Genomic DNA, 17,579 nt, shown 5'->3' with positions numbered 1-17,579 from the left:
TTAATGGATGTTTATTCTGCTTTTATTTTTTTATTTTTCCAGAAAGAAGATTTATTATATAAAGGTCTCTCTAGCCTGTTGCAAAGAAGACATTTTTCTTTTGGTTTCCAGTAGGTGGCGTCTAAGCTTCTTGGATCCCTGCTTTAGATAAAGCCTTAATAATGGCTTCTTTTTTTTGTATAGATGTTTAATCACACTTGCTACTCTCAGTCTCAGTCCCTGTCCGTATTAGTGACAATTTTGGTAGCATTTGCTCAACTTCCCCTGGGGCTCCACAGTTCAGTTTGGATGGCATGAGGGGAGGGGCACTTTGGGTTGAGGGATGCGAAGTGCATTTCAGTCTCAGTTTTGCAACCATGACCAGTAAAAATCGATTGTTGTTTCTCTGCCATCCTCACTTCTGTGCCATCCTCATTCTCTGCTTTCTGCCCAGATCATTGGGCACTCCCACCAGCTGTGTTAAGCTCCCAGCTTTCTCAGGCAGGGCTCTTCAGGGAATTCGCAACATCTTTTTCCCTCCTTCATCCTTCTACAGGGAGCTCTGGCTGCGAGAGGCAACTTCTTTGCTTCTCCCAGTCCAGTGCCCGACACCCAGGGTTTTGACCTGTGGTAGCTCTTGTGTGCAGATCCTATGCTCAGATATGCTGATATGCAGTTTGGGTGTTTTTCGTTGAGTTGCAGATATTTTAGCTTAGTGTTGTTTCAAAGGGAGAGATCTGGGGATATATATCACTCCGCCATATTTCTGACATCACTCCTCAAGAGTAGGTCTTTAAGTTAGGCTTGAAGTGTGTTGTCATGAGATCTGTTGAGTATGATCCTGTCATCACCAAAACAGGTTGGGGCAGAGGCTGTGGCAGAGCATTGAGAACTAGAGAACTAGAAGCTGGGCAACTCAACTGAAGCTGAGAAACAGAAGGAATGGTTGGGATGGAATGGCTTGTGGTATTTCAGAGGTCTGTGATAATTCAGAGTATCTTGCAGTGTCTGTTCAGAGAAAAGCCATCATGGAAGTAGAAAATTCTCTGTATCCTGAATTTGAATTTACAGTTAATAAGTCACAAGGAAAGAGAGAAAGACGTGATATAAATGTAGTGTCCTCTCCTGATGGACCAGAAGTTCCATGAAGGCAGAGCTAGTGCAGCCCCAGAGCCTAACTCACGGGTGACACAGGAGATTCTCAGTAAATGACTAGAGAAACACAAATATGAAGAACTAGAGTTGAACCATTTGTACGTATATTAAGATTATTTTAGGTACGTTGACTAGCAGATAACAATATTTAATGTGTTAGTTTATTGTATTGAAGTCAGTCATAATTTGTACAGGTCGAAATCAGTCAAATACTGGAATTTCCTATGTTTCAATAATATTAGAATAGTTCTAGAGTAAGCATAAAAAATATTTAAATACAGAAATAGATACATTATTTTAAACATTTTAAAAATCCCTATAGCAATGATTACAGGTATCTTTAAAATCATCCATAATCCTTCTATTACCATACTCACATCTACCTAGTTTTATTTATCTTTTTCTCACAGTCTATAGTGGTTTTAGAATAATATTTTTTCTAATACCAACAAAATCAAAGTATGGAAGTGAACACTCATCAGGCATATTTGAAAATTAGAAATCAATCAACCCCAATAACTCAACTCTCTAAAGATATCTAAAAGGGAATTTGTTTGAAACAGAATTCTACTGCAAAATAACTCTGATAACAGGCATAGCTTTTGTTAAGTGAAGAATTCACTTTCTTTCAATATAGCACAAGATCATACAAATGAAACTTATCTATAGACATTGTATTTTTCTTCCTAACATATATTTTATTGAAGCAGATATATGTTTACCTCTTCTTGAGTTACAGATGTGCAAATGAATGCTTCTTACCCAGAAACAAATTTACCTGCTGAGAATCCTCCTCAAAATCGTCCAGCAGCATTCCAAGGTAAAGTATTTGTTTAAAATATAAAAACCAAAATTAATCAATTATTGATATTTCCCAAAGGGTGTGTTTCTGTCTGTCTATTTATTGCAATAGTGCATTTTGTGAAAGTGCGATGATGAACCTGGAAGCTAGTTCTTGATTTGTATTGTGTGCCTATACGTTATCATAAATATCATTGAAGTAATTTTTATACAGGATGGTAATGGTATAGAGTTAATAAAAATCATAGTGAGTTTACATGTAGCCAATGAAATATAAAGCTGCATATAACTTAAATCCCAAAATACACATATCAAATAAAATATTTTAATTATCCATATTTTCAGAAACTTGTGATCATGTGATCACATTGAGAAAATTTATCCTTGAGTGTTTTTTAGTCATGTGCAAAAAGCACATGAGGTTAATGGTATTCAGCGAGTCACACACAAAAAAGAGGAGACTGCTTAAAATGAAGCTGCAAGCAATATAATCTATCTCCCTGGGGATAATTATTATTTTTGTTTTGTAGTAAAAGCTTTGTGAAAGCTTTCCTTTTGTAGATAGTCTGAGTCATGTCTTGAATTTGTAAGAAAAGTGTTTGAATCATATCACTACATACTAAGAGTACATTTTTTGAACCGGTTCATAAAAAATTTCAGCCATTTTTATTTATACAAATGCAGTTATCAAAATGACCAGAACTTTACTAAATGGATAGTTTATGGTGCACCCAAATTTACAAGTAGAAGGGCTACCCACCACACAACTATTTAGTACCTCCAAGCTTCTTATCTATAAAATGGAATATTTTTCAATTCAGTTTGGTTAGGAGATTAAATAAAAGTTTAAGTAAAACATCTAGCACAAAACTCTACAAATAATAAATGAAAAATATTTGCTGACTTTATTAATGTGTTAAATCAATTGTACTTTATATAAATTGAAAATATTATCAAATTTCAGGTGATTCTATATGCCTAATTTATTGATTTGAGGGATAATCAACCATCCATTCTTTCCAAGAGTTGAAGATTACAGTAATGTTGATACTGTTATGCATTAACTCACATCTTCATATCCTCAGTTGCCTATAATCTAGTCTTTGCACTGTAGCCAGTGAGCTTAAAATTATAAGTCTCTTCATATTACAGAGAGTATTCAGCCTCTATCGGCTTCCCATTGCTTTTAAGCTTGAGGCCAAATGTTTAATTTGCCCACCAGGTCGTGGGGGCTCCCCTGCCTTCCCTTTAATTCCCTCTTAAACCTGGCTCTCTATTGTTCAGATAGACAGGCCTTTTTCTCTGACTTGAAAGGCCGTATGTTTGTTAGTAACCTAGGGCTTCTGTCTGAACTGTTCTTTCTGTGTTGCTGACCTACTCAACTCCTTTCATCCCTTGGTCCTCAGGGAAGCTATCCCAGTATTCTCCTCATCCCAACACCTTCCTTTGGCAAATATAGTCATACAACTTTGGTCCCTTTCTTCAAATGACTTGTTTCCAATTCTAATTAATCAGTCACACTGGTGTTATATCTCTTTACAGTAGGGGTGAACGTAAAGTTTTCTCTCCCATTAGACAATGAGGGCAGGGATTTTCATCTGCATATCTCATTTTAAATTCTAGTGCTCCGCACTCCTAAAAACTTTTAAAGATATAATTTAGACCATGCATCTCACTCTTCCGTTTGAAATTCTCTGATGCCTGTCAACCACAGTTAGAGTAAAATCCAAACTCCTTATTGAGGGGCTCCCTAGATGAACCATTCCTATTTCTTTACTGACAGATGTTTCTATTCTTTCTCTCATGATCTTCCTCTTTTTCTCAATCATGCAGAATTCATTCCTAAAGTCGAGGACTTTTGCATTTGGTTTCCCTTCCTCTTGGAACATTTCTCACCAGATTTCCATACAAAGCATTTCCTTTCTCGTCTTTTAGTTCTCAACTTAAATTTAATCTATTTAAAAGTAACTACTTGATACTTTTCCCTTTCCCCCACATATTCTTCCATTAGTTCAATCCAAAATCTTTTTTAACTCTTTCCCATTTAGAGAAAAAAGCACAACCTGTGTAGGAATTCTATGTTTTCTAGGATTTGACATTTTTAGGAATCGAACTATTAAAAACAGAATGCTATGAATAGAATGATGTCATTTGTATCCAAAGAATATCAATATACTGGAGCGATATGAAAATAATAATAAAAGCAATTTATTTCATGGCAAGCTTCATAATCTGTGAGTTATGTCAGGGAAAATAGGAAGAGGGTTAAAAATGTACTTTCTTTCTCACAAAAATTGCTTGTAAGCTGCATGTGAGCAGGTTGCCTTGCTGTGTTCTCTGATTCTGAAAGTCAGTTATATTATAGATCATCTGTAAATATTTGTTGTTGTAAAAGGAATGAATTATAAAAGCTATAGTAATTTTTTAATTTTCTTTTTTTATTTTTTCAATTAGTTAATATACAACATAGTGATTGGACATTTATCTAATGTATGAAGTGATCACCCTGATAAATCTATTACCCATCTGACACTGTACATAATTATTACAAAACTACCAACTGTACTCCCCATGGTATACTCCACATTCTCATGACTTTTTGTAACTGCCAATTTGTACTTTTTAATCACCTCCCACCTTTACTCATCCTCCTGCTCCCCAATCCAGCAACCATCAAAATGCTCTTCATCTTTATGGGCTTGTTTCTGTTGTTTGTTTATCTTGCTTTCTAGATTCCACCTATAAGTGAAATCATGTGACATTTGTCTTTCTCTATCTGACTTATTTCATCTGCATCCATTTTGTTGCAGATGGCAAGATTTCATCCTTTTTAAATTTTTTTTACAGCCAAATAACATTCCCTTGTATATATATACCACCTCTTCTTTTTTTATTCATTCATTGATAGACACTGGGTTGCTTCCACATCTCAGTCATTGTAAATAATGCTGCAATGAACATATAAATGCATGTGTCCCTTCAAAGTAGCGTTTTGGGTTACTTGAATAAATACTCAGAAGGGGGATTACTGGGTCCTTCTTCTTCTCTTCTATAGCCTATTTTAAAGTCTGTTTTATCTGATATTACTATTGCTACCCCAACTTTTTTCCATTTTCATTTTTATGAAATATATTTTCTATCCTTTTACCTTCAGTCTATGTGTATCTTTTAAATCTGAAGTGAGTATCTTGTAGGGAGAGTATGTAAGGGTTTTCTTTTTTAATCAGTTTGCAACCTTATAGCTTTTGATTGGAGGATTTGAGCTATTTACATTTAAACTAATTGTGGCCAGATATGTAGTTATTGTCATTTTATTATTTGTATTTTTAATATTTTTTCTTATCCTTTTTAAAGAAATTCCTTTAACATTTATTAAAATACTAGTTTAGTGGTGATGTGTTCCTTTGGCTTTTTCTTGTCTGGGAAGCTCTTTATCTGTTTTTTAATTCTAAACATTAGCTTTGCTGCATAAAGTAATATTGGTTGTAAGTCCTGGCTTTTCATCACTTTAAATATTTCCTGCAAATCTCTTTTGGCCTGCAAAGTTTCTCTTGAGAAATCAGCTTAAAGTCTTATTGGAGCTCCCTTGCAGGTAACTAACTGCTTTTCTCTCTCTGCTTTTAAGATTCCCTCTTTATCTTTAAACTTTGGCCTGTTAATTATGATGTGTCTTGGTGTGGGCCTCTTTGGGTTCATCTTATTTGAGACTCTTGTGCTTCCTAGGCTTGTATGTCTAGGGATGTTTTCCATCATTATTTCTTCAAATGGGTTTTCAATTTCTTATTCTCCCTCTTCTTTTCTGGTACCCCTATGAAGTGAATGTTGGTATGCCTGATGTTGGCTCAGAGGCCCCTTAAACTATCCTCAATATTTGGATTTTTTTTTTCTTTTTTGCTGTTCTGATTGGGTATTTTCTGCTACCTTACCTTAAAAATAGCCGATTCAGTCCTCTGCATCATCTAATTTACTGTTGATTCCTTCTAATATTCTTTATTCCAATTTTTACATTTTTCATTTGTGACTGGTCCTTTTTTATGATTTTTTCTCCATATTTATGTTTCACATCTCTTTGTTGAAGTTCTCGTTGAGATCATTAAGCATATTTACAATCAGCACCTTAAACTCTGCATCTGGTAGATTACTTGTCTCCATTTTGTTTAGTTCTTTTTCTGGAGCTTTGTTCTATTCTTACATTTGGGACATGTATCTTTGTCTCTCCAATTTGTCTGCCTTTCTGTGTTTGTTTCATGTATGAGATATAGCTGCTATGTCTTAGTAAAGTGGCCTTATATAATAGGTGTCCTAAGGGCCCAGTGACACAGACTCCCTGGTCATCTGATTTGGGTGCTCCAGGTGTGTGTCCCTTGTGTGGGTTGTGTGTGCCCTCCTGTTATAACTGAGACTTGGTTACTGTTTGCACATTAATGGGAGGGATTCACACTCAAGATAATTGATTCTTAGGATTGGTTGTGACTACATTGGAGGAGCCGTTGTTCAGGGGCTGACCCTAGAGAGCAGGATTTGCCCTAGCTGGGCTCTGGTGCCTTCTCAGTCTTCTCTTTGGATAAGTCATTTGTGGAGGCAAGAGGATGATGTTTAGGTTCAGTCTGAAGTGGTCACAAAACATGCTGGCCCTGGGGCCTCCTAGGAGGGGCTAAAAGTGATCTGCGGATGTATTCTACCTGTGCTGGGCTTAGAGGTGCCTGGAAGAGGCTAATATGTAAACTAAGGCCAGCTGCCATTAGTGTCAGGCTTGGGGCTGCTCAGCAAGAGGTATGGGACATGTCAGGACAGATGCTGCTTGCCTGGGGTTGTGAACTTTTAAGAGATTTTTTAAAAGTTCTCATAATGAGCCAAGAGAGGCCAATTTTAATAAAAGAGCCACTGGAAGTGGCTTGGATGGGCCCAAAAGTTCAGTGGGTGGGGGTCTCAAGGAATCACCAGAGCTGGATGACCAGTATTAGCCAGGTCGATGGTGTCGAATATGGCAGTTACCTGTGTCCATATGCCAGGAGTGGGAAGGACTCTACAAAGGAACAATGGATTTTACCAGAGAATCTGTCTGGTAGAAAGCTGCCATTTCAGCTCTTCCTTGGAGCCAAACAATTCACTTTACCCTTTATGTCCCTAGTGAGTTCTAAGCTGATGCACCAGAGCTGAAACTCAGAGTAAATAAGTCCATGCAGGCCTATTAAGAGGAATACTTGGAACTGCCACAGCTCTTTGTTTCACTCAATCACAAACTCCACTGGTTTTCAGTCAAAGGTTGTGGAGACTTCTTTTCCCAGCACTGATGCTCCAGGCTGGGACTCCTTGTACATCTAGGGAGACCTCCTCAGCTGAGGTATCCCTCTTGATTCTTAAGCATCACATGTGGGTGTGGGGCCAGCTCATTTTACAACTCCACTTCTTCTACCAGTTTTGAAGTGGCTTCTATATATCCTTAATTATCGGACTTCTTTTAAGATAGACTACAGATGATTTTCATTGATAATTTTTCTATAGGTTAGTTGTAATTTTGATGTTATCTTCAGAGGAGGCCAACACACTTTTCCTATTCAGTCATCTTGACTGTAACTGTCCAAAGCTAAACTATTTAAAAGAAATTAGCATATGCTTTAGTCTCCATTTTTAATGGTGTATGTATTTTTCATCAGTGTTTCATTTAAAAGTATTTATAAATTGCCTATTCTAAGTATTAAATTTTGCAAGGCCTTCAGTGTTAAAATATTGTGGAATATAGTTCTTTGAAATTATATTGCATTCCTATGGAAGTGCTACTCTGTGCACTACACATGTTAGCTTATGAAGCTTCACTATAGTCAGAATTCATGTGGATAATAGAGTATACATTTGTATATATTTGTCCTCTACTGTGCTTATTAAACACTTGAGACAATTTTGCTCATTACAACTTCTTGCCTTCCTTGGTTCTCAAACTGTTTTTACAGAGAGCTGAAGGTCCTAAAATTTAAAAGGTAGATTTGTTACCTAAATATCATAATGGATTATTTTGTTTTGTCTTGTTTTCTTCTGTTTTTTTTTGTTTGTTTGTTTTGTTTTGTTTTGTTTTCATGTAGAGGATTTTAGAATTGGAATTATACCCTGGATTAAACTCCAGAGAAATTGTGAACCCAGGAAATTACCTGAAGAGTACTGGAAGAAATGACATGTCTTTACCTCTATATCAGGGTTTCTCAAAAGCAGCACTATAATACTTTGAGATGAGTAATTCCTTTTCTTTAGGGTGCTTCCCTGGACATCTTAGGATATTTACTAGCATTCCTGACCTCTATCCACCAGATGTCAGTATCATCCTTCTATCTAGTTGTGACAGCCAAAAACATCTCCAGATCTTGCCAAATATGCCTTGAGGGGGCAAAACCATCCCCAGCCATACATACAGAAGATCCTGTTTGTTGGAATTCCAGAATGACCGTAGTGTAGTTTTTTTTTGTTTGTTTTGTTTGTTTGTTTGTTTGTTTGTTTGTTTTAACAGAGATCTTGGTTCGAAAAATTCTGGCTTTATTTTGGGCCATCTAGTCAATGTCATCTCTTTTCCATGAAGACGTTCCATAACATTTATGCAAATGACTCTAGATCATTGTTGATTTTCTTTTTCATTCTCAGGTTTCAAGCATATTTTCAGGTGATTTTCGAATGATAAGAAGAGTAAGGCTTGGGCCAACTCTATTCAGTTAATCCTTCTAATGGAACTGTACATGAACCCACAGATATTTCATTGAAAAATTTTTCTGAAAAATAAAAGCAAACTTTAAGGTTCATAGAAACAGGAATTCTGAACTGAAATTTCAGTTTGCAGATAAATGGAGTAATCCAAAAGAGCCAGTGATTCCATTTTTCAATGTAGTTACAATTTATTTCACTTGTTCATATTTCAGGACTTCCAGAACATACTGGTTACCTTGGCCCCCCAGCTGCCTTTCCTGGGACACAGACAGGCTACCCTGGCCCCTTGGTTGCCTATCCTGGAACCCAAGCAGATGCTGACCCAGTGGGCTTTCCTGTTCAACACCAGCCCATGTATCATCAGCCAGGTGGACCTGCAGGAGTACCATGGATGCCAGCACAACCATCTCAATCAGACTGTCCACCAGGGTTGGAATATTTAAGTCAGGTAATTTAAATACATAAAACAATCCTAAAAAATATAAATAAATAAAACTCTGCTTTCATTTTACTTAATATGATTAACAAATGATGAATTCACAAAAGACTGAAATGGTAAAGCAATTTTGTTTGCTAAGTAATTGCTCTGATTCTTCTAGGTCAGATTTGCTTTAAAGTAAGATGGAAATGTCTTAGGAAATTGTGTTTTCTATGACCTTGAATACTGTGATTGTAACCTCTAACATACGCTTATGAAGTACCATCTTCGAGGCTTTGTTCCTAAGTATAATACAAATATTAACCCCTTTAATCCTTTCAGAAACTTTATGGTATACAGATGCTATTCTTATCATTACTTTATACAGGAGAAAGCTGATATGACAGAGAAGTTAATAAGTTGCTCACTGTTAAAACATTAAGGAAGTGGGAATGGCTTTTTACTTCTGGAATCTTGGTTCTATATCCTGTTCTCTTTAATCCTAACACTGAGTAATTTTCTAAAAGTTGGAAAAAACATTCAACTCAATTTACTGTTGAGTTTCAGTAAGTGGTGCCCCAAAAATAGTTAATATTTTATATATACTATAACCCACTTTTATTATAATGAATAAAATTACATTTTTATGATGCTTTAGTTCTTTGAAAGACCCAATGTTATCAATTCTACCAATAAAGTAAGAAATCCTTAATTTTGATGTACATGATAGTTTATCTCAGCAATTTGAGGTTTTGTATTTGGTGTTAGTAATCTGGTAGGTAAAGTAGGAATATGAAATTGTATGTGTTTGGTCTATAAACCAATATTCCTGTGATATTCAACAATTTTAAACGAATTCGCTTTAAATGAATTCGCTTTCTCATTCATGCTCTGCACTAATTTAATTTCCCACAAGTTTCTTGGGAAGCATATGCCATGAGAAATTATAGCAATTCACAAACTCTCCAAGAGATACCCTAAATAGACATTTTTGTTGTTGTTGTTAATTAATGTCTTACAAAACCTTTAGGGGAAGTTATCACCTACTACAAATGATATCAACGACACTTAAAAAGGAAATATTTATATTTTTTACAAGCACATTTTAAATGGATAAAAAGGTCTTAATATTTCTTATGTCTTTTCTAGAAGGAACATTTTTTTCTAATTTATATAAGGATTCTATTTTTATATGACCTGAATTTGCCCACATAGTGAGCATATTCAGCAGATATTTTTTATTAAAACTATATTAACTTTAGTTGCACCTAGAAATAATATAAACTAACATTGAATATTGATAGTCTTTGGTATATATTGATAATTTTTAATATATAAGAACTGTAATGTTATTTTGGTTGGCTTAATAAATGTGATATAAAATTTACAGCTTAATTTTTTTAAACTATAACAGATAGATCAGATTTTGATTCATCAGCAATTTAAGCTTCTGGAAGGTATGTATTCTTTAAATTGATTATATTTCTGGAAAGAGAAGACAGTTTTTCAGATAAAGGCATATCAACAACCACAAATATAACACTTTCACTGATGTGGAATGATTAAGTCTGGTTATTACAAATGTCTCTCATCATGATAATGAAATGATGATAATTATCAGCAGTTTGTTTCTCCAAATTAGGAAGCAAGCAGTAAAATACTAATATTCTGGGCATCTGTCCTCACGATATAGATCCTAACTAGAAGAAAACCGATCAAAACTTACTTCTACTCCCCCTTTTCTCTAGAGATCATTTCAATGATTTATCACTTTACCTTACTATTGCTTCAGTTGTTTTCTCCCCAATTTGTGATAAACTCGAGATTGGCGCAGAGCCACATGTAGTAGTAGAGATACCTTAGTATATTGCAAAGTGATTACATTTTTTTGAATATGGATGAGTATGTTTAGAAAAATCGCAATCCTATTAATAGTGTTTCTTGAGAGTTTAGATGAACCCAGTAAATCCTTTACTCCACAGGCTGAGAATTATCTATCACTTGGATGCTGGAGGATGCTAACCAGAAGACCTAGAGACTGGCTTCTTAGAATAACGCTCTTATATTTGGGCCTGACTCCAACGTATGTCCCCTTGGGTCCAGTGCCCCTTATATATAAGGAAAATTTCAAAAGCCACTAGATGTTTCAGAACTCCTTCCAGAAGAAAGAGAACCTGGATAGATTCATAAACCAGTATCTATCTTCTAGATATAGAGGTTAATGAAAACTCTGTTTGTTTTTAAACTATATCAATTACATCCTTCTTCACCTGTCTTCAAATTGATTTCAGCTAGTAGAATTTATAATATGAATTACACTAGTTGGTAATAGATTTGGTTAGAATGTACGATTATCAATTGTTTTTAGATTACTTATAATGTACATTGTTAGAAATTGATAATGTTCTCATTTTTGTTTGTTTAAACTAAGATTTTTCTGGAAATGAGCACTTTGATGTTAGATAATTTCTATTCTACATTTTTTAAATGTTTTATATAAAGGATTAAATTTACAGATTATAATACCCCCCCCAAAAGACTCTATTCATTATACAGTACAAGTAGTATAAAGAGATGAATATTACTCAGTTAATTTTTAGAATCAGAGACTATGAAAGGTACCTTTCCCAATTAAAAACTAATAAACAATAAAGTTAAAGATATAGAATTAATGTTTTATTTGTTTTCAGTTTTCAGTAACTATAAAGAAACAAATATGTAAACCCATTTATCTCAATTTACAGATAAGAAGGTTGAAAATTTTTGAGATTTCTTAATGTAATACTTAGATAATAGATCCTATCTCATGAATCCATTTAATTTTTTCTCATGAAACATTTGACTGGAAGATTTTGGGGCTAAGGATGGTTCTAATTGAAGCATTGTCCAGGGCCTGTGCGAATCAGAACAAAGGCAATTAAGAGAAATCATGGTGATAGAACTTGTGAAGGACATCTCTCTCTGAATAAAAGTCCATTCACACAGATATTAAAGAGTAGTGTTTGTCTTCGTACAGCTCTTTTAGTCACTTGTTAGTTGGGTGGCTTGAGACATCCTATGACCCAAGTCAATGAATACTATGGATAAGTGGAACTATGAATTGCCCTTTTCTGTCTCTAAGCCAGGAGAGGTTACAAATGGTTAATTTCATATGGAAAGACCTGTGGTAAGATATCAGGCAGCTGTCAATATTTAGCATATTTCTGATTCCTCAAGGAAGACATTAGACCTTCTAAGGTAGAGTTAGGATGCTAGGGGTCTACATAATCTGTGAGTTGTAGCCTTGGTTACCAAGCTCCTTTATGCTTTATTGAATACCCATCTCCTACTTCTGAACAACTATGGCTGCTCTAAACAAGGGTGCCCTGGGCCCAATGTGATGTTCTAATTCACCTTTCATTTTCACTCTCTCCCTTTTAACATGTGTGCATTAAGAGTCAACTTTTTAATTACCTTCCCTCACATAGTGCACGAAGATAGGCCATGAATATGGTATAAAACAAAATCTCTGGCCAATTTATTTAAAATATGATTTCATAGAGCATAAACATAGCTATCATCCTCTATCCCCATCCTCGCTGAGTATCTGAAAACTATACCGAGCACATGGACAAACTGTTGTGCATACCCCTAGCATGACCGTGACCATCTATAGCATTGACCATCCCTCAGCAGCAAAGTCACTTTCTGACATGGGTCTATGGAATTAGGAGGATATGAGTTTTTTTTTCCATATTTCACAAAGGAACTCTTAATTTCTCTATTCCTTAATACCTTCTCCTCCTTCTCTTCCTTGCCATTTTTCCTCTTTCTGAATTATTTCTAAATACCTTTTCTTTTTTCTCCCTGTGTTGCTTGAAGTATCATTTAAAAATGGTACAACTGGATGTTATAGTATCTTAGGATAGATTCAATATTCTTTTAACACAATGATTCTCTTTTATGCTTTTAGTCTTAACAGGCTTTCAAGCAAATAACAAATACGAAATTAAGAACAAGTTTGGACAGAGGATTTACTTTGCAGCAGAGGATACTGATTGTTGTACCCGAAATTGCTGTGGGGCTTCCAGAGCTTTTACCATGAGGATTCTTGATAATACGGGCCGAGAAGTCATAACTCTGGAGAGACCTCTAAGGTGTACCATCTCTTGTTGCCCCTGCTACCGTCAGGAGGTCAGTGACCAATTACCCGGGTAATTGTAAAATAATTCAATAAGAATTTTCATCCATTTTCTGGAGCTATATACTCAAATGAGATTTAAGGAAAGTTAGTCCACATGCTACTGGTTTATACTCAAGAGTAAATAAGAGGAAGGATGGCAGGTGAAAAACAATGAGAAATCATTCCCATGTCCTTGAGAATTTTGTCTGGTAGGATTGCACATCTGCTCAGAGACCAGACTTCTCGATCTTCAGGAAGGGCTGGGACAATAAGGCACTTGGTCAAGTCCCTTACTTGAAATGACCATAGACAATATCCTAGAATACAATTCCTGGAGCAAGTACACAGAAGAATGATGAAAAAAAAAAAAAACAGATATATTAATCTCACAATTTAGCCAACCCGTTATGGAACAAACCTAAAAGAGAGCTACTCTGAGAAATCTCAACTCCTGTGTTTTTTGGTTCCCCATTCAAAAAAAAAAAAAAAAATTAATGTATTTGAGTCCCCTGTGGTAGATATATACTAATCGTGAGTACCTTTAGTTCCATGATGGCCAGCTGTCTGTTTCATATTACTTGTCAGCCTACTGATAGAGAACATAAATCTCAGGATACAGAGATTTTATAGGAAAGTTGACCTTCACCTATATCCCTATTGGCCCGAGACCAGCCCTGCCTGGTTAGTCCTTCCACATAAGTAGCTGGGAGGCCATGATCCAGAGACTCAAGCACAGAGATATTTGGAGTGTAATACTGCACTTCCTTTAAAAAGATAACTGAAGTTATTCATACTTAATTATTTTGTTTTCCAAGTCATTTTGGTTAGGTATGGTAGTATCTTGCTATCAGTTAGGATATCTGAGCAAAGTCTGAGAGTTTGATGGAATATGGTCTAAAGGTGAAGAATACATTGAAAAGCATTATCTTAAACAGCAGCACTTCTAGCAGCACTAGAAGTCTTCCTTTACACATGATCATACTGAGGTACTGTCTGGGTCACCCAGCTAAGTAACACAGCCAAATTTCCTGGCCCCATTTCTTTTCATTATAGCACCACTGCCATTCATATTTGAAAATGGCAATGATCAGAGTTATGTCCATACACGCAAACCACTGTTTTTAATGGAGTTAGAGAAAAGAGGTTCAGACATTTTGCTCCTTTTATTTTTCATTAGTATAGAAATTTCAAAATGTACGAGGCCGGTGGAGCAGTGCTTAAATGTGTTAAGACTATGTGTATCGCATGCCTGATTTTGTGGCTCAGAACTTCTACTTTCTATCTGTGAAATCTGATACAGGTTAATGAATCTCTCTGTTCTTCAGTTACTTCATCTATAAATAGGGATGATGATACCAACCTGGAAGACAAGTTGTAAATCAGTGGTGCTTAGAACAGTCTCTGACATTTACAAAGTATTCAATTAATGAGAGTTATTATTAGACCTTATTATCATTATAATTTATATATGTTCTTTTGCTTTTATAGATAAAAATCCTCGCTCCTCCTGGTGTACCTGTAGGGTATGTTACTCAGATTTGTCACCCATACGTGCCAACGTTTACTCTTCAAAATGAGAAGAGAGAGGATGTACTGAAAATTAGTACGCCATGTCTTATAGGCAATTGTTGTGCAGATATTGAGTTTGAGGTAAGAAATGTGATCATCTTTATAGGTTTTGCTTTCCTAATATAAGAATAATATAAATTAGAAGGATATAAAAAATACATTAAATATATATGTATATCTGATATCTCAGGAGGTAGACAATGAGCTCATATATTTCATTTTGGTCAAATATATTTGGTCAAAAAGGTGGTTATTACTCTCATTGAGGATCAGTCCTCATTATGCTAATTGAGAAAAGAGAAAAGTAGAGCCCTGTAGTCAAATAAATATAAGCAAGATATCTAACATCTAAATGTGGTAGTTTTTGTATGGAAGTACAATATATTATCTATTTTCAGTGGAAGCTTAACTTTGTCAGTATAGTCTGACTTCCAAAGCATGTGGATCCCTCCTTAGTCTGAAATACAGGCTGCCAGTGTTTTCAGGCACTCTTTAGTAGGCCCGACATCTTTGAGTTCCTACAAAAAGGCCAATTATGCAAAGAGAGTTTTAAAGAAGATAGTGTAAGACATATTACCCAATAATGCTTCTCTATGGTCTCTCCTTTATCTTTGTATTAAATTTGATCATTAGAAACCACAATATAATTGTACTTAAGATATGGAGAAATTTCATTACAGCAGTTTTCCAACGGATGGCCTAGCCCGATAGCTCACATTATTTAATTGCAAATATTAAAAATCTGGTGATTTTACAAGTTAATCTTTATTTTCTCATTCTTTTGGAAAATCAGAAAATGTGGTAAACTGGACTCACATTTCTATAAAAGGAGCAAAATGTCTGAACCTAAGTAGTGCTGCCCCCTTGGGATAATATGTGGGAACTCTGCCAATCACCTTTGATTTCCTCAGGTTTTCCACAATCCAGCTTCACTCTTTTATAGTATCTGTCTGGTAATTAGTCATGTGATATTCAGTTCCTCTGTTAGATGCTGGTTATACAAAAATAAATTTTCTCTCTCATTGACTTAGGAATCTAATGACTGAGACAGGCATTTCCAAGAATGCACATGTGATTTAATAGAGGCTTTATGAACACTCTTAAAATGGAATATGGATTGTGGGGAGAGGGATGTATACTATGTATGTGTAAAGACTTTATAGGTTTATGTATAATAATAGTTCTATATGTAGAGATTATCATTCCTATCAAAGATCCAGAGGAGTCAAAGAAAACTGTTCTTTTAGGAAATATTAGCACAAGTTTAGATAACATATATTTTATTTATGGAAAATAAGAGAAGATACTAAGGAAGCAAGTCAGATGGGATCATGAAACCCTTACATTTAATGCTAAAGAATTTAGAAGTCATCCATCAACCATTCTGAATGGATATCTTAGAACATATATTATATGTAATAAATTAACTTCCCTCCTGTGCATCTAGAATGGTTCTACTAAGTAACATATTTGAGGGAATTGAGAAACTAGTCTCTTGAAATGTTTTCTGCAGGCTATATAAGAGAAGTTTGAAGGCAGAAATTGTCAATATGAGGGACCATTATGGAACATAATTTTCATTTGGGTGTCAGTGGGCATGGCAACTGGGTATAGAAACACAGCAGGGAGAGGCACATTCTAAAGGAAGAAATAATTCAAGAGACAGTAAGTGTACTAAGTGGAACTACTTATAGATTTGATGTCAGTTGAAGATGAAAGAAAATTTAGATATCATTCTGATACCTGAGGATTAACAAGTAAATGAATACAATGCCAATGACCAAGTTAAAAATCTTGGAGGAGAAATAGTTGATTTGTGGAGAGCTAATAGTGTGTACTTGAATTGTATTGGATTTCAAGTATGTAGAAGGAAAAGTTAAGGGGTTTGTAGCATGTTGATGGTGGTTGAAGCCATGATAAGATTATTCCAAGGGTGAATAGAAGGAAGATAGAATTTCTATCCCATGGAGATGATGAGGGAATTTGTCTCCTTCCAGGACTCTTGGTAGGAAAATCAATATGCCTACATGAAACTGATATTCCAATTCAGGCTGCTAGATGAGTTTAGTGTCTGAATTCATACCACTGTTCCATACCATGGTTTAGCAATCTAAAATCATAGAAATTTATCCCAAGTGGTGATACAGATGGCAGAGTCAAATGCAAAAGCCCACTAGAACATCAATCACCAAGGGCACCCTCTCTTCCTACAGAACAAACCCTATCTTCACGTGAGCAGATTTAAAAATTACCAACAGCTCAAGGAACTACTCCACCAGGAACAAACTGCATATAATACTACAATCTGCAATCGATCCTATGAGAAATGCCTAAAGGAAACATTAAATAGACAAAACAAGAAACATAGGGGAAGAATGAGACTAAAGAATGGGGGGATTTGAAAACAAACCAAATAGAACCTCCAGAAATGAAGGACCATCATTGAGAAAACCTCATTGGAAAGGATGAGCTGCAAATTAGATACAGATGAGGAGAAGATGCTTAAGTGGATGATTTATATGAGGCAAATATACAGGGGAGATACAAATTGGAAGGGACACAATAATTGAAGGGACAGGAAGCTAGGGTAAACTACTCTTGCGTATGCCCAGGAGGAGCTACAGTAAAGGACAAATCAGAGGATGTGTTGAGATAATATTCAAGCAGGTAAATGACTAAGAATCTTGCCAACTTGATGCTATGCATCCTCAGATTCAGAAAGTGCAGGGAGTTCTGGGTTAGAAAGAGAAATGACATCTAGATATAGCTCAGATAAATTACAAACATCAAGCTAAAAAGGAAATC

The 17,579-nt window shown here is 35.4% G+C and overlaps 1 protein-coding gene across 1 annotated transcript in view; it reads left to right on the top strand.

Annotated features, from left to right (window-relative positions):
• The first annotated feature begins 1,876 nt into the window (after positions 1-1,876).
• The window catches only part of LOC107521480 (phospholipid scramblase 1-like), a 28,323-nt gene continuing 12,620 nt past the window's right edge, over positions 1,877-17,579 (top strand). The window contains exons 1-5 of the mRNA XM_036219668.1: positions 1,877-1,954; positions 8,838-9,073; positions 10,458-10,500; positions 12,996-13,216; positions 14,694-14,855. Of these exons, the coding sequence (XP_036075561.1) occupies positions 1,882-1,954; positions 8,838-9,073; positions 10,458-10,500; positions 12,996-13,216; positions 14,694-14,855 (735 nt within the window). The 5' untranslated portion in view covers positions 1,877-1,881. The remainder of the gene's footprint in view (positions 1,955-8,837; positions 9,074-10,457; positions 10,501-12,995; positions 13,217-14,693; positions 14,856-17,579) is intronic.

This window comes from Rousettus aegyptiacus, unplaced genomic scaffold (assembly GCF_014176215.1).
Source record: "Rousettus aegyptiacus isolate mRouAeg1 unplaced genomic scaffold, mRouAeg1.p scaffold_m13_p_4, whole genome shotgun sequence".
Taxonomy (NCBI): domain Eukaryota; kingdom Metazoa; phylum Chordata; class Mammalia; order Chiroptera; family Pteropodidae; genus Rousettus; species Rousettus aegyptiacus.
Note: the sequence above shows the minus strand (reverse complement) of the source record. Positions and strands in the feature narration are given on the sequence as shown.